We start from the raw sequence: 15,575 nt of genomic DNA on the forward strand, positions 1-15,575 counted from the left end.
CTTGAAGTTGTTTGTTTGCCCTGTTTGTTTTTATAGCCAGAGTGAATTTTGCAATAATTGTTAACAATGTTTGAATAGAACCTTATAGTTTACAAAGTGCTTCACACACTCACTCACATGGGAACTTTAGCAACCCTGGAGCAAGACAAGGTGGACGCTATTGTGCCCTTTCACAAAAGAGGGAACCCAAGGCTCAGAGAACAGAATTTAAATTCAGGTCTTTCCATGATACAAGTGTGAATATATGAATGAAAAATGCTGAATTGTTTCCAACACTTGGAATTACTAAAATGGTATGTTTTATAAGTAGATTCAGGAAATTTTGTAGATGACTCCAGGAGAAGAATCCTTAAGGGATTATGGAAAGAGAGGGCTGTGTCTCTGATCATTGTGAGTGGAGACCGTGGAGGCAAAACCCCTTTTGGTGTCTTTGTCAGGAAGAGGATGTGAGCCTGGATGCCCATGGCTCTGATCTGTGCATGAACTTCCTCCCTTCCTCCCTCCCTCCCTCCCTCCGTTCCTTTTTTTTCCAGTTTCTCAGACTAACAAGACTAACAAGCATGTTTTTTTCCTTCAGGGTAGAAATAAAAGTAACCGTATGCAAATATAAAACTTATCAAAGATGTGTTGTCTTGGATTTAAGAATGTTTCCTCAGAAAAGGCTGTCTTATTTTGATATCAAGCGTCCTGAAGACTTTTAAAATCTCTTTTAAAAAAAAGTATAATAGAAGCAATGAAAAATTAGAGCTGAGTTGGGAAGGGCCTTAGAAATTATCCAGCCATGGAACCATTAAACTATTTGATCTGGAAAGGACCTTTGAAAAGGTCCCAGATCCCAACTTGCGGGAGGCTCCTTTGTCCACCGTGGCATCCTCGCCATCCTGATAGGGTCCATGCAGTATCTCCATGGCTTCTGATTACAAAGACTGTGTGAGTTCACTTATATGAGGTACCTAGATTACTCAAACTCATGGAGCAGAAAGCAGAAGGGCGGTTGCCTGGGGCTTGGGGGAATGGGAAGTTAGTATTTAATGGGGACAGAGTATCAGTTTGGGTGGTTGTACAACATTGTGAACATACTTAACGCCACTGAACTGTGTACTTAAAAATGATTAACATGGTGAATTTTATGATATATATATATATATATATACACACACACATACATACATACATACACATACATACACACACACACACGTACACACACACATTTTACCACAGTGTAAAAAGTAAAATAAAGAAGCAAGAAAAAAATTCATTTCGTTGCTGGACAGCTCTGTTGGAAAGTTGGAGTCTAAGATGACTCATTGGGGCATGGAGGCATGGAGAACAAATCTAACCCCTACCCCTGGATGAAGACACCCTGCTTGTCCCCTCCCAACAGTCTCTTCCCAGCCAACCAGCTCCAAGTTGCTTCAGTAGGTCATTTTGTTTTGTTGTACAGTTTATTCGAATCATAATCAAGATAAGGACTATATGTTGTAATTGGCTGATAAGCCTTTTAAATCTCTTAATCTATTGGTTCTTCTTCCATATCTGTTTCTGTCTCCCTCACTCATTCTTTCACCCTTTTAATTTACTTGTTGAAGAAACTGGGCCATTTGTCTTCAAGAGTTTTGGTACTTGCATCCCTCTGCTGTGTAGATTGACATGTTCCTCTGTCCTCTGTATTTCCTGTGAAGCAGTAATTGGATTGAGATACTTTACTTTAGAAATGTTGTAATCCAACTATATAATAACTCATTCTGTATCTTTTTTTTGAAAGTGCCCCCAGCTTTTTGCTTGGAAACTTGTAAACATTGAAACAAATAATTAGACAATTGAACGAATAATGTCATGAACATCCAAGTACCTTTATATAGATTCATCAGCCGTTAACATTTGCCACATTTGCTTTCTCTCTTCCTCTCTGCATACACATACACTAGTAATACACATAGGTTTTTCCCCCTGCATCATTTGTGCTCAAGTTATAGACATCATGACACTTTACTCCAAAATATTTCAGCACATAACTCCTAAGACAGTTCTTATGTAATCACAGTCTAGTTTATGTGTTGTCTGCTATTTAGTGCATGTTACCCTAATTATCCAAATAGTGTTCTTTACAGCCGTGAGTTATTTTTTAAAAATTCGAAATCCAAGCAAAGATTGCAAATTGTATTTAGTTTTCCCACCACTTTAATCGCCTAAATTGGTTCTGCTCTTTTTTGGGTCTTACATGGCATCAACATTTTTTGAAGAGTCCAGGCCAGCATGTCCCTAAATTTGGATTTGCCTGATTGTCTCCTTATGATTAGATTGAGGCTAAATGTTTCCAGTAAGAACACTGCATAGGCAGTGCTGAGTCCTTCAGCGCCACGCTTGGGAGGCATCTCATGTCAGTTTGTCCCATAATGGCTGATAGGTTCGATTGCTCAGTTAAGGGGTTGTCTACCAGACTTTTCCATTGTAAAGGTACCATTTCCCCATTGTAATCAATAAATAATCTATAGCATATTAAAGGTTGCTTTTTTAATAGTTTACATAACGTATGCCATTGGTCATGGGAGAAATTGGATGGCAGAGATTATGAGCACATTAGAGTTATTACTGCTGATGGAAAATAATTTTTAAACATTGGTTTTTCTTGAGAGATAAGGAGGGGAGGTAGTAGAGGTGAGAAATGGGCTTTACCAAAGACACACTTGCGTTTGAATCCCAGCTCCACACTTGAACCTCTGTAACTTTAGAAAAGTTACCTCACTTCTCGGAGCCTCAATTTCTTTCCTATAATGGGCATAATAATATACATTCCTGGCAGGATTGTTAAGATGATTAAATGAGCTAGTGTATGAGTGGCCTCTAGCCTAGCAGCAGCCCCAGGACCATCACATGGGAGGTGAGGAAGAAATGCTTCCCGAGCAGTTTGCAGAGTTTAAACCTGTCCGTGAGTGTTCGTTCTCAAGATCAGACTGAAATATTCAGGCATGTTGATAAGAAAATGTGATCAACAGGTTAGGTAGTGGTGTGAAATTTCAAAGAAAGGAATTCAGAACTGGGAGATGTTTGGTTCCATTTTCAGACCTCTTTAATATGATTTGTCAGTAGTGGATTTATATAGAATTGAGTTGCCAGTGATTCAGACCTCTTTCTGACTGCAATCCATTTTAATCTATTACCAGGGATTATTTTTTTGAAACAGTTTATGTGTAGTCTGATCGAGAATAGTGAATCATAATAATTCTGTGACCCATTTACGTGCCTTACTGTAAAAGTTTCATTTCATACAAGTGACAGCTTTTTAAAGTTAATTAGACTCGGCTATACTGAGGTTAGCAAAAAGTGCTCTGAATTATCAATAATTCAGCAGGGCAGACATTTCTGTATAATGTAGTGGTTTTATAGAGTATTGTGAGACAGTTATCCCTAAAATAAATGGTTGTGAGCATACATCAGCATGGTGGGGCTTGCTTGCGTGTGGCGTGAAGTGATATCATCTATGCTTTCTATTATTGAGCAGAGTGTGGGACATCGGTCTTTCTGGCCATGAACTACTAGCAACCTTTGTCCTTTGTGTTACCTTTAGTTAAAAACGAAAAATGAGCATGAATGCTGGCTGATGGCCGTGTCTTTCTTACAGCTAAAAATTCATCTGGGAAAGAAAAATGGGATTGCAGATTTGGATTTGTTTCATTGCATGAATGATATGTGACATTTTGTAAATTATTTATCAGTGCAAGGATGGCAGCAATGGCTTGAGCATTGTTATATCAAATGAAAACAGGAATCCCATTAGTATAAGGACTGGGTTTTAGCTAGAATCTATCAGGGGAATGTTGTCACTTGAAAACCAGATTGTTCTTTTAATTGCTATTTAAAGGAACAGAAGTGTTCCCAAGGTGCTGCAGTTGAGCAGTTGTGAGTAATAACTATGGATCCATAATTATGCAGTGCTGATTATCTGGCATTTAAAAAATGGTGGTAGGAGTCAGTGACCAGTTTGTTGTAGCTTGTCTTTTTTGGTTTTTCTAATACAGTGTTTTATACTCTGCTTTTTAACTGGGGCTACAAAAACGCATTTGCATAGTTACCTGAGAAGGTGAAACCTGTACATATTAAAAGAACAAATTAAGCCGAAAAATAGGGCAAGATAATGAACACTTATATTGTAAGATGAAATTAACAGTCATAACGAACAATTTTGCAAATGCTTGGTCATAAGGTGAATTCTGGTTTTTGATGACATGTCACACTGAACGTTTGTTGGAATCATTATTACTATTTGAAATATTATTTTAGAGATAAATGTTTTTAAACTAGCATATGTTTCTTTCATTTATATTCAAATATATTTTTATATAGTTAGCAAATACATTTTGAGTGCCTGCTGTGCATCAGGCAATGTATCAGGCGTTTGGAACAGAGTGGCTGAACAAATGAGGTTTATTTTACGCTGATGTATATTTAGAAAGTTAGGCCTAGCAAAATCTTGTTTTTAATTTACATTAAAAAAAAATTTGTGATTATACTAAGCTTTCTTGCCCTAAATTTTTGATTCATGAGATTCAAATATAAATACATTATAGTTACATTCAGATGGCTAGCAGACAACATGTGTGAAGCTTGGAATATGAAATAAAATTTTAGTTTTCATACAGTTTGGCTGTTCAAAATAATGTGACCAGATCTGTAGACACAGTCAACTCTTCATTTGGATGGGAATACTAGTGTTGCTGGTACTCATAAATAACAATGGAGGCACTAAAATGTATGCAGATTTATACATTGTTAGAAGCAATTTCCGTAGTGAGAGTTAAAGGGGTGCTGGGGGTTAGACAAATGTTTTGTTCTTTCTTTTATTGAAAGTGGGAATGTCAGAGATTGAGAGTTTGTCTCCTTTGTGTGGCATGGTGTGGTTTACTTTTGAAGACCTTGGTGCCAGAAAGGCCTTGTTAATGGTCTTTTGATCATCTCAAGTGATCCCATAGAATTTTAAAGTTCTCGCTTAGTTCTAATGCTGTTACTATGTCACCTTTTAACATACCAGTATTTTATGTCAAATATTTAATTGATGCATAATAGTAACCTGTACTAAAACATTTGATAAAGTTTAATTAAACAATCTGGTCTGACTAGAAGATACTCATAGACTGTAATACTGAATAGGAGGCATATAGATTACGGGAACAACTGAGACTTCAAATGAATTCTTAATGTTCATTTCAGGAAGGTAGTGTAATATATAAAGGTTTTAGATTTCATTGGCTTAATGAAAATTACTTCTGAGTCTTATACATTACACATAAATGCATTATTCTGGCAATACTTTAGTGTCAAATAATTTGAGGGGTTTTTTATTAGCAGAAAATGTTGATATGAATACCTTATTTCAGCAGTTTTTCTTTGGTAAAGAAATATTTAAGAAGCTTTTGATTTTAATGTTTTGTTTTAAATTTTGAAATGGAAAACTAACAGTGTTTTTTCATTTTAATTTTTTTCATAGCCCCGTGCCGATCCCATTCCAATATGCAGCTTCTGTCTGGGGACAAAAGAATCTAATCGTGAAAAGAAACCAGAAGAACTCCTCTCCTGTGCAGATTGTGGCAGTAGTGGTAAGTTGGTATTTTGTGTATGTATGTACAATGACTCCCCGTTATAGCTACATGCGATTTCTCTCTATCGAAAAAAAGTTTGTTATTTAAAGCAATATTTGATAATAGAGTAAGCTTTAAATTTAAAAAGTAAATGCAGGTGGGGGGGAAGTGTGAGTATATTAACACTGACATAAACCATATGTCATAAAATAAAATAAATAAAATTTTTTTTAAAAGCTTTAAAAATTTTATTTATTTATTTATTTCTGGCTGCGTTGGGTCTTTCTCTAGTTTTTTTGTGGTACGCGGGCTTCTCATTGCCTCTTGTGGAGCATGGGCTCTGAGCACACGGGCTCAGTAGTTGTGGCTTGAGGGCTCTAGAGTGCAGGCTCAGTAGTCGTGGCTCACAGGCTTAGTTGCTCCGCAGCATGTGGGATCTTCCCGGACCAGGGCTTGAACCCATGTCCCTTGCATTGGCAGGCGGATTCTTAACCACTGTGCCACGAGGGAGGCCCATATATTCATCTTTTAAATTAAGCTTTGATTTCATACCAGCATTAATAATTCAACTTGGACTATTCTACATTGCAGGTAAATTCAAGGTAGAGAATTCTAAACTTTCATGCTGAATGCACCTAGAATCACTAGTTTTCTATAACCTGAAGTCTCAATTTAAGACGTTTCAGTTGGAATACATAGTGTTTCAGGTCCTGACACCTACTGGTGAAATATAATATTACAGCCCAGCTCTGTGTGACAGCTGGAAAGGGATGGACAGTATTCTGGAAACCACATTGATAGAATCAAGAAGTCATCAGGCATGAAAGAAATTTATATTGCCCAGGATAAGAAAGGAAAAGGGTGGTCTATGCAGAAGGTGATGTTGCAATCAAGGAATTGCTGGGTAGGGACACTGGGCCGTTGGCAAATTGCAATACCCAAAGAGCTTTCAAGGTTGCTGTCACCTCTTTTTCTCAGCATAGGATTTTAAGACCGCACCTCCATTTTTATAATGGAAATTAAAACTCAAATTGGGCTTCCCTGGTGGCGCAGTGATTGGGAGTCCGCCTGCCGATGCAGGGGACGCGGGTTCGTGCCCCGGTCCGGGTAGATCCCATGTGCCGCGGAGCGGCTGGGCCCGTGAGCCATGGCCGCTGGGCCTGCACGTCCGGAGCCTGTGCTCCGCAGCAGGAGAGGCCACAGCAGTGAGAGGCCCGCGTACCGCAAAAATCCCAAAAAAACTCAAATTGTGCTTACACTAAAAGAATTTGTCTTACCAGCCAATCTTCCTTCCTGTTAAGCAGGTGATAAGTTGCCCAGGTGAGATATATATGGTTATATGTATGTATACACACACACACACATACACGTGTGTGTGTGTGTGTGTGTGTGTGTGTGTGTGTGTGTATCTCCATACGTATCTCTCTCAACAGAGTGAGTAGCAGTTACTGGGTTTTTAAAAATTAATCTCTGTGTTAATCTTTAAATTTTCTTCTCGCAGCCTACTGAAACTTTTCTCCCCAAAATGTTATTTTAAAATTAATTACCAAGTATTTCTCTGGTTACAGTTAATTCTTTAAAAACATCAACAAATCTGCAAAACACAATAGCATACTCTCATTTAGGAAGTCAGTTTAGTATAGTGGTTAAGAGCAAAGTAGAAAGGCAGCCACAGCTCCTCTACCTTGAATGAGTTACTTAACCATTCTGAGCCTCAGTTTCCTCATTAGAAAACTAGAGATAATGGTGGCACCTACCTCTTGGGTTGTATGGAAGTTAAAGGAGAGAACACAAGTAAATAGCCTAACATAAGGTCTACAACAACTCTGGTAAGTGTGTTATAAATGTCAGCAGTTGTGGGATTTTTGTTGTTGTTTGGCATGTTTGATATTTTTCTTGATTGCTGCAAGTAATTTAAAATCTTATCATTTATGACAGCTGCTTGTTGGTTGGATAGAGGAAATGTTTCACACTGACGAATGGTACTGTTGTGTGATGATTCTTCCTCCTCCTGTGAAGGTTTAACTTGATAGGCCCTGAGTGGTTCTGCAGCTCTCAGAACCTGACTAAGAGGAGAGAGCCTTGGAAATAAGACATTTCAAACTCTGCTTGAGAAATGCTTTCTGACAGTCTTTTTGATGGGCTTTACAGATTCATTAAAACTCTTTCACCTGCCTGTGGTATCATAGCTAGTGACAAAAGGGCATGGAAACATTATCTGTATGTTCAGGTTAATAAATTTCACTCCTGCAATCTCCTTGTTTTATCCTGGCGAGGTAGTGCCTCACTCATCAGTTCTGACTCTGTAGTTATCTTTTGGGTTTTCCCACGAGGCTCATTCTGAATGAATTATTGTTTTGTGTAACTGCCTGATAAATTTAGTGGTGTTCTCTTGTCTAGGGTTTACCCTTTGTGATTTTTAAGGTGGTACTTTAAAAACACCCTTAACTGTTTCATTTCTTGAGTATCTATTTGTCTGGGCACCTAGACAGATTAAAGACATACTTAAATCTGGAAAGAAAAGTTCCCTTCATATATTTCCTTACCTCTGGTGATACACTTACTTGAGTTGATAAGAGATCATTATCTCCTAGATCATAACTTCAAGGCCTCTTTCACAGGGTATAAAGGCTTGTAATTCTAAACAGGTAGATCTTAGATTTTCTGATGTAATCAATCTCCCTTCGTCTTTCCCAGATGGAAGACCTGCCAAAGGAGAGGTTTGATTTCCTTTATACTTAGAGGTCACTGAAATATTCTTCCCCCTGAAGTTTCTTACTTTTCCAGGGTGTGTAGGTGTAGTGTTATGTTTTCTCTTTGCAAAAATGATCTCTTATTTTCTCTTTTAACACATTATTGACTGGGGGATTTTTGCAGAAACTAACGCCTGTGGCCGTAATATGTCTCCGGCCAAGAATGTGTTAACAAATGGAGAAGAATGGATTTCGGATGCTATCTAGAAGGCTTCTATCCAGAGTCATTTTGTGAGCCTCCTCCCTTCAGGTAGAATGAGCTAGAGACTTTGGAGTTGAGATATGGGTCATGGCAGAAATTCAAGCCCTGGGGTCATCATGTCCCTTTGTTTAGGGTAGAGGACGGCTCGGAGTACTTCTCTGGACTCCACAGTGTGATCTGGCTCTAGTGTTAAGGTTCACTTCATCTTCCCTTGAGTGTACTGTGCCAGTCTGGATTTAGCTAGTTTAGTCTCTCCCCCCCAAAAAATTTTTTTTCCAAACTCAGGGAGATGCACTGTAGACATTTACTTCATCTGGTAGATGAGTGGACTTTGCAATTTGCTAGTCTTGAAATAGAAGGATCAAAATAAAATATGGTTCTTCTTAGAGAGCTTGGAGGGATTTTGTAGTTATAATGCTCTGTTGTGACATGTTGGTGATTATAAGGGAAAAAGAATAAAATAGGCTGGACACCGCTGGCTCAATGGTGTCCTCCAGTAATGGTGAGATCCCCATTGTCATGGTCCAGTTCAGTTTCGGAAGTGGGAATTACAGAGTGGCTGGTAGCCCTGGTTGGCCTCATGGAAGTGGCCACTGTCTCACACTCAAGAGAGTCCACTGGTTCTGGGATTGCATTGAGACTGTTTGTAATGATCAAAGGAATCCCTAATGTAAGATGTTTCTGTGAAAAAAATACCCATAGCAGTATAAAACCCAGAAAAGGAAATATAGATGGCAGCCCATAAGGAGAATCACTCTTAAATGTGTTTCCCATATGTTCCTGTAGGTTTTTAGTCACCTCTATCTGAAGTACCATTTGTATGATATCACATTTAGACTCTGCTTAGATTTCATAGACCTGAGTAATGTGTTTCCTTCTGCTTACATCATAAAGTAAAGCCAATTAGAAATTTCTGTGTTTTTAAAGATGGCTCAGTGCTGCAAATGGGCAGTATATTCTTTAACTATGTTTTTCCTGCTGGAAGTTCTTTTGAAAAAAATAATTCAAGTTTGCAGGTAGTAAAAATGTGAAGTGAGGTACATAGTACAAGGAGACCCAAATGTGGTGTTCCAGTCCTCTTTGCTTGCTGGCTATGGAACTGTAGCTTTAGACATCTGTGAAATTCAGAGAGTGACGTCTGCACCCCACATCCACAGGGCTGTTGTGAGGATCCAGTGAGATAATGCTGTGAAGATTATCAGTAACTATAAAACATTACCCAAAGATGAAAGATTATTCGAAGCACTAAAATGAATGTGGGACTCATTACGTAGTCTTCAGGTCTATGGAAATGTTGGGACTAGGAAGTGATTTTACTTGACTTTCATGGATCAGCCTACTTTGAAATTAACACTGTTATATTCTCTTTGCCTCATTAAGACCAAATTATCTTTAATTAGTTTCACATAAGTATTAGATATTATACCAAATGAAATTTTGTGTCTGCTGCTCAGATTGCTGGGTGGTTAAATCTTACTTACAGATGAGTTGTGTGCATGTGTGTTTTCAAATTAGCAAATCTAAGATAAGTGCACAGTTCAAAATTATAGCATCATTCTAAGTGGAAGCTCATTGACACTGGAGACAGTAAGGCTGCTGTGATGCAGCTGGGAGAGATGGAATATCACCTTTGTACAGTAAAGGGAGCCAGAGCCACAGGGTCCAATGTCAGCCCACCCTCAGGAGACCTGAAGTCTCTCCTGGGCTTGTCTTTATTTGTATGTTAACCCTAAACAAAACTTGCCTGCCTTCTGTTCCCAGAGTGAGCTTGTTGGTGGTGTAATATACGGGTATACCGGTGTATGTATAGTGTGTGTGTGTGTGTGTGTGTGTGTGTGTGTGTGTTTAGTTTTTAAATCACTAGTTTCTTAAGGTTACTGTGAGAAAATGCCCCAGGGATTTGTTGGTTAGTCATGCAGTTTCAGACTGAGTAGATACAGAAATAATTAGGTTTGGAAGGAGACCCTTGACTAGAAAGAAACCTCAAGATGGACTCCAAAGAGGAATAGACAGGGATGGAGGAGGAAGGGTTGGTGAGCCCCACTCTCCACAAGCCCAAAGCTGGATTGACCATCCAAGCAGAGTAACAGGAAGCAGAAGCCTTGTTCCGGCCTGTTACTTCACTAAACTTATGCTGGTATGATTAACAGTGACCTCCATGTAGCAAAATCTAAAGGTGCCTTCTAAGTTTTGGTCACAATCTAATGGACATCTTTCAGTCCACACCAAATATTCCTCTCAGCCATACTTGACTTGTTGAGAATATTTTTCCTTGAAATGTTCTCATCCTTTGGCTTCCGTGATTTCATATTCTCTGTGTTTTCTCTCTACCACTTCTTTCAGATCTTTTGTGAGCTCCTTGGCCTCTCTTCATCCCCTCATAGTTTCTTCAGGATTCTGTCCTTGGCCCTGTGTTTCCTCACTGTGCTTCATAGCTTCTCTTGAGTTCCAGACCGTTAGATATAGATGCCTCCAGAACTTCTCCACTTGACAGCCCGCAGGCTCCTCAGAGATAATATCCAAAGCAGCTGATGGACCTTACACTGCTCCTTCCCCCCAGGAAAACAACCACCACAATAAAAACGACAGAAATCTTAGCAAACAGACAACATCCTTCTTCTCCTCAGGGATTTCCCATTTCAGCAAATGACATCCCACCAGCTACTCATTCAGTTCTACAAGCCCTCCTCTGTCCTATTCTCTCATAGCAAGAAATCACCAAAAATGCATTGGTTTTACGTCCTAATATGTATCCTACATCCTCAGTATATCCATAACCCGCACCAGACCTGCTCAGAGCTGCTATTGTAATAACCTAACTTTAATATTTACCCTCTTTCCCCTTATCCATTTTCCATACTTAAGCCTAAGTTACTTTTTAAAATTGTAAATCTAATTACAGAATTTTTTAGTGTCTACCAGTTAACCTTAGGAAAAATCCAAGCCCAAAACACTTCTGGATTGGGCTCCTGTTGACCCCTTTGCACATCACCATCCCCTTCACACTAGTTATAGCAAACCTCTTTCCTCTTTTTGAATGTCACCGTGTTCTCCTCTCCCTCTGCACACTCCGTCTTCTCCCACCCTGCTCCCCCCTCTGGTCCCATCTGTTCCCACTCATCCTTTGGGTCTCTTCTTTAGGAAGGCCTGCCTCTAACCTCCTGCTAGATTTACCCATATCTCCAAGCCACCCCATCCTAATTCTTGTCTAATGGTTGTCTTTCCTGGTGGACTGTGTGATCTGAAATGTCTGTCTTTTTCCTCACTGTGTCTCAGATGGACAGATGGTTGGTCAGATAGCCAATCCGAGGGACCGAGTATCTTGAATCTTTCATAGTTTTCCGTTGCTGCTGTAACACGTTGCCACAAAATTGTTGACAGAATTCAGTTCCTTGCGTATGCAGGACCGAGATCCCCATTTTCTTGCTGTCAGGTGAACGGCATTCCTTGCTTCTAATGGACACCCATATTCCTTGGCTTGTGTGTGGCTTCCCCCACACTGGGTGGAGTCCTTCTGCTATTTTGAACCTCTCCTCCTCCTCATTTCATCTCATCTTACTAACCCAGCTGGAAGATTCTCTGCTTTTAAGTACTCTTGATTAGATTGGGCCTACCCAGATAATTCAGGATAGTCTCCCCATCTCAAGGCCTGTACCCTTAGTCACGTCTGCAAAGCCCCTTTTGCCATGTCAGGTACTATAATGGCAAGTTATAGGGATTACAGTATAGATATCTTTGGGGGGCATTATTCTGTCTACTACAGAGCCCATGTTTTTTTTTCTCCCATAGTACTTACTCCAAAAATCATGTCTACTGGTTTGTGGTCTCACTGGTACTTGTTTAATTTTAAACAATACTCCTCTGGTTTTGCTAGATAAAACTGTTATAAGCTACCAGTGCTTAGTATGTGCTGGTAATAGGAATGAATGAGTGAATGAATATATATATTATGTTCTCAAATCAGATAAATTGCAAACCACAAAAATAAAACAAACTCCAGAAGGGTAAACCGCCCTGAATTGTGTCATCAGAGAGAACCCAAATTTTAGGGGGAACTGTTGAATTTATGGAATGGCTAAATGGGAGGTAAGGACTTGCATTATCAATAGTATTGTTGTCCTTTATCTAATTATTATAGATTGTGTAGTAGTATGTCAAGATTCAGTTACAGTCTTTTGTGTTATTTTAAAGTTGGCCGTGAGAAAGTAAAGAGGAAATGTTTCTTCATCTCTCAGCATCCTTTACAGAATCATAGAAATTTAGAGCTGGAAGGGATCTATGGCCAATTCTCTTGAGCTAAATAAAGGTAAGATTGCTGCCTAAAGAAAAGATAGGCTGAAGATTTTAGAGTTTGATAGGGTAGCTTAAGTGGTAGTAGTTGAGATATAATATTACTTTGAGAGAAAGCAATAAGAGGAAACATATTCCTTGCTCTTGATTAAAAGTGGCTGAAATCCATTAACTTTCAAAATGTACAATTAATTATTAAAAAGTATTTTTCATAAGATATCTGCGAGAATAAATACTAAGCTATATAATATGATGTGAATTACCTTAGTTGCTGGATATTGAGCTATAAAGTACAAAAGCAGATTTTGATGTAGAGAAAAATTTAGTGCATGAAATTGAGGTCATATGTGCTAGTGATGTATGACTTACAGGAAGTAATAAAAAGGGAGAAAAAAAGAGAAGTAAATGGTATACTTTTAAGCTGATGGGACCCATTTTAAGGGTGGAATTTAAATTGCTGTTCTTTAAAACTTGAGTTTTTACCCCCCTTACTACCTAAGGGGGGGGAAAAACCTGATCAAAGTAGAACTTCCCCTCCCCCTTCAGAGTGTACTTCTTAAAGTCGAAAAGCAAGCTGTCTTTGCTGTTCCTGAGCAGACAGAGGTGATTGATAACCATTTTTATATATTTAAACTCTTCCCCCCCACATTCATTTGAATGAGAGAAGCCCTTGTAAAAGAATAGTGTCATAGGTTAAATGCATCTGCCTGGGTGTCTCTCCTGCCTGAGGTCATAATCCTATGACAACATTTTATTTGCTCAACATCTTAAATACAGATGTTTAGATTTTTTTTTAAACTCAGGAATAGTGTGCTTTTATTAACAGTATTGATGATTGATTTTGAATGTTTTTACTTCAAAAAGCCAAGTCTCCTGGTGGGTGGAATTTCATGAAGCACCTGTTAAGCTTTAGGGAGGAGGACCTTTTTGGCAGCAAGCCAAACTACATATTTAAACAATGAGCCTGCCAAAGTCAGGAAATTATAAAACAGTTTTGAAATTTCAGGATCTGCTTTTTTTTTTTTTTTTTTTTATTACCCCTCAGGTTTCTTTTGCAGCTTGGTAATAAGTTCTTTCACATGGGATTTACTAACGTTCTTACTGTTTTAAGACCAGATTTAGAAAAGTAAAATAAAATTTGGAGATCTTGGGTTTATGTGATAAAAGACCATCAAATTTTAAACTGAACTGCCTTCCAAAGAGTCTAGGCTCACACTCCTGAAACCTTTTGGAGCAATCTATTATTCAGCGTAGCCTGGCCGGCTTCCTTGAATGGCGTTGCCCCTCAGGGTCTCCAGTTTTCCTCTGTGAGGTGAGAGCTGCTAGATGAAAAGTGTGTCCAAAACAGTGTAGAAAAGCTGAACACTCAGAAAAATGGGGGAACGCTTGCTAAGGGTATGTTTCTTGGCATATTCCATTTAGCCTGGATCTTGCAACTTCCAAATTCACTGTTTCTACTCCTACTTACAGATTTTAAGTTCAGCGTCCCCGGGGCAAGATGGCAATAGTTTCTTCTTTGTGTATCCCAGCAATGGGACATTCTTTGTATGCTATTGGATTTTTTTTTTCTTTTTTCCATTTGTTTGTTGTATTATGTTAAGCAGCCGCAGATTTTTAGTTAGTTAACTGTTGTTTTAAGATTTCATTATACTCAGAGCAGGAATTGTTTGAACTTCGGCACTCTCCTCGCAGGCTGGCAAGCCAGAAAACTTCGGAGTAGATGGTGATCGATGAAGAGGGCGAGGTCAAGAGATTTAACAGAAGGCACAGGCATGAGAACATGATCTTGAGCATACGTTATCTTCAAGTTCTCCAAGACTTGTGATTAGAATTGGCATAAATTTTCCAAATTTCTCTTAGGGAAAACATTTGTACAGTCACTCTTTCACATATGGGGGTGGGGCGGGGGAGACAGAAAGGAAAGTGTAATTTGGATTCTTTGATACATATATATTTTTTTGATATGTTTTTTTGTTTGTTTTCTGGCCTCACTATGCAGCTTGCGGGGGATCTTAGTTCCCCAACCAGGGATCGAACCCATGCCCCCTGCAATGGAAGCTCGGAGTTCTAACCATTAGACTGCCAGGGAATTCCCTCTTTGATCTGTTTGTACTTTCAAGTTCCTAAGGTTCTTTGGCTGGCATCATCACCATCTATTAAATATTAGGGAACGGGAGTTTAAAAAATTGAAGGCACCAGTCCCATAAAGCAATTTGCTTTTTATTCTTATAGGACACCCATCCTGTCTGAAATTTTGTCCTGAATTAACAACAAACGTAAAGGCCTTAAGGTGGCAGTGCATCGAATGCAAGACATGCAGTGCATGTAGAATCCAAGGCAAAAATGCAGTAAGTATGGCTCTCAGTAGTCTGTCTCCAGGTAAATTGTTAGTTTTCAGTGTTAAGGTTTTTCATTTTTATAGATTGTTGCTATTTTTAAATGTTTAAATACATTTCAACAGGGATCGTGGTGCTCCTTCCTTTTTTTGTTTTTGTTAATTGGATAACATAAGAATTTGTGGCCTTTTACAGTTGATTTCAGTCTCAGTTAGTCTCTAATATTTTATATTGCAGGATAATATGCTTTTCTGTGACTCCTGCGATAGAGGATTCCATATGGAGTGCTGTGATCCCCCACTTTCCAGAATGCCAAAAGGTGAACTTTTAAACCATATTTAAAAATGTGTTTTATTATGTACACATTAGCCTTGTCCTAATGTCTGACAGCTCAGAAGTATACAGGTTCCTTAAG

General features: G+C 38.8%; 1 protein-coding gene across 1 annotated transcript in view; it reads left to right on the forward strand.

Annotated features, from left to right (window-relative positions):
* The window catches only part of KAT6B (lysine acetyltransferase 6B), a 179,033-nt gene that overhangs the window by 108,074 nt on the left and 55,384 nt on the right, over positions 1-15,575 (forward strand). The window contains 3 exon segments of the mRNA XM_029244861.1: positions 5,489-5,597; positions 15,057-15,172; positions 15,398-15,479. Coding sequence (XP_029100694.1) covers positions 5,489-5,597; positions 15,057-15,172; positions 15,398-15,479 — 307 coding nt within the window.

This window comes from Monodon monoceros, unplaced genomic scaffold, assembly GCF_005190385.1.
Source record: "Monodon monoceros isolate NGI ecotype Baffin Bay Population unplaced genomic scaffold, NGI_Narwhal_1 Super_Scaffold_4, whole genome shotgun sequence".
NCBI classification, from domain to species: domain Eukaryota; kingdom Metazoa; phylum Chordata; class Mammalia; order Artiodactyla; family Monodontidae; genus Monodon; species Monodon monoceros.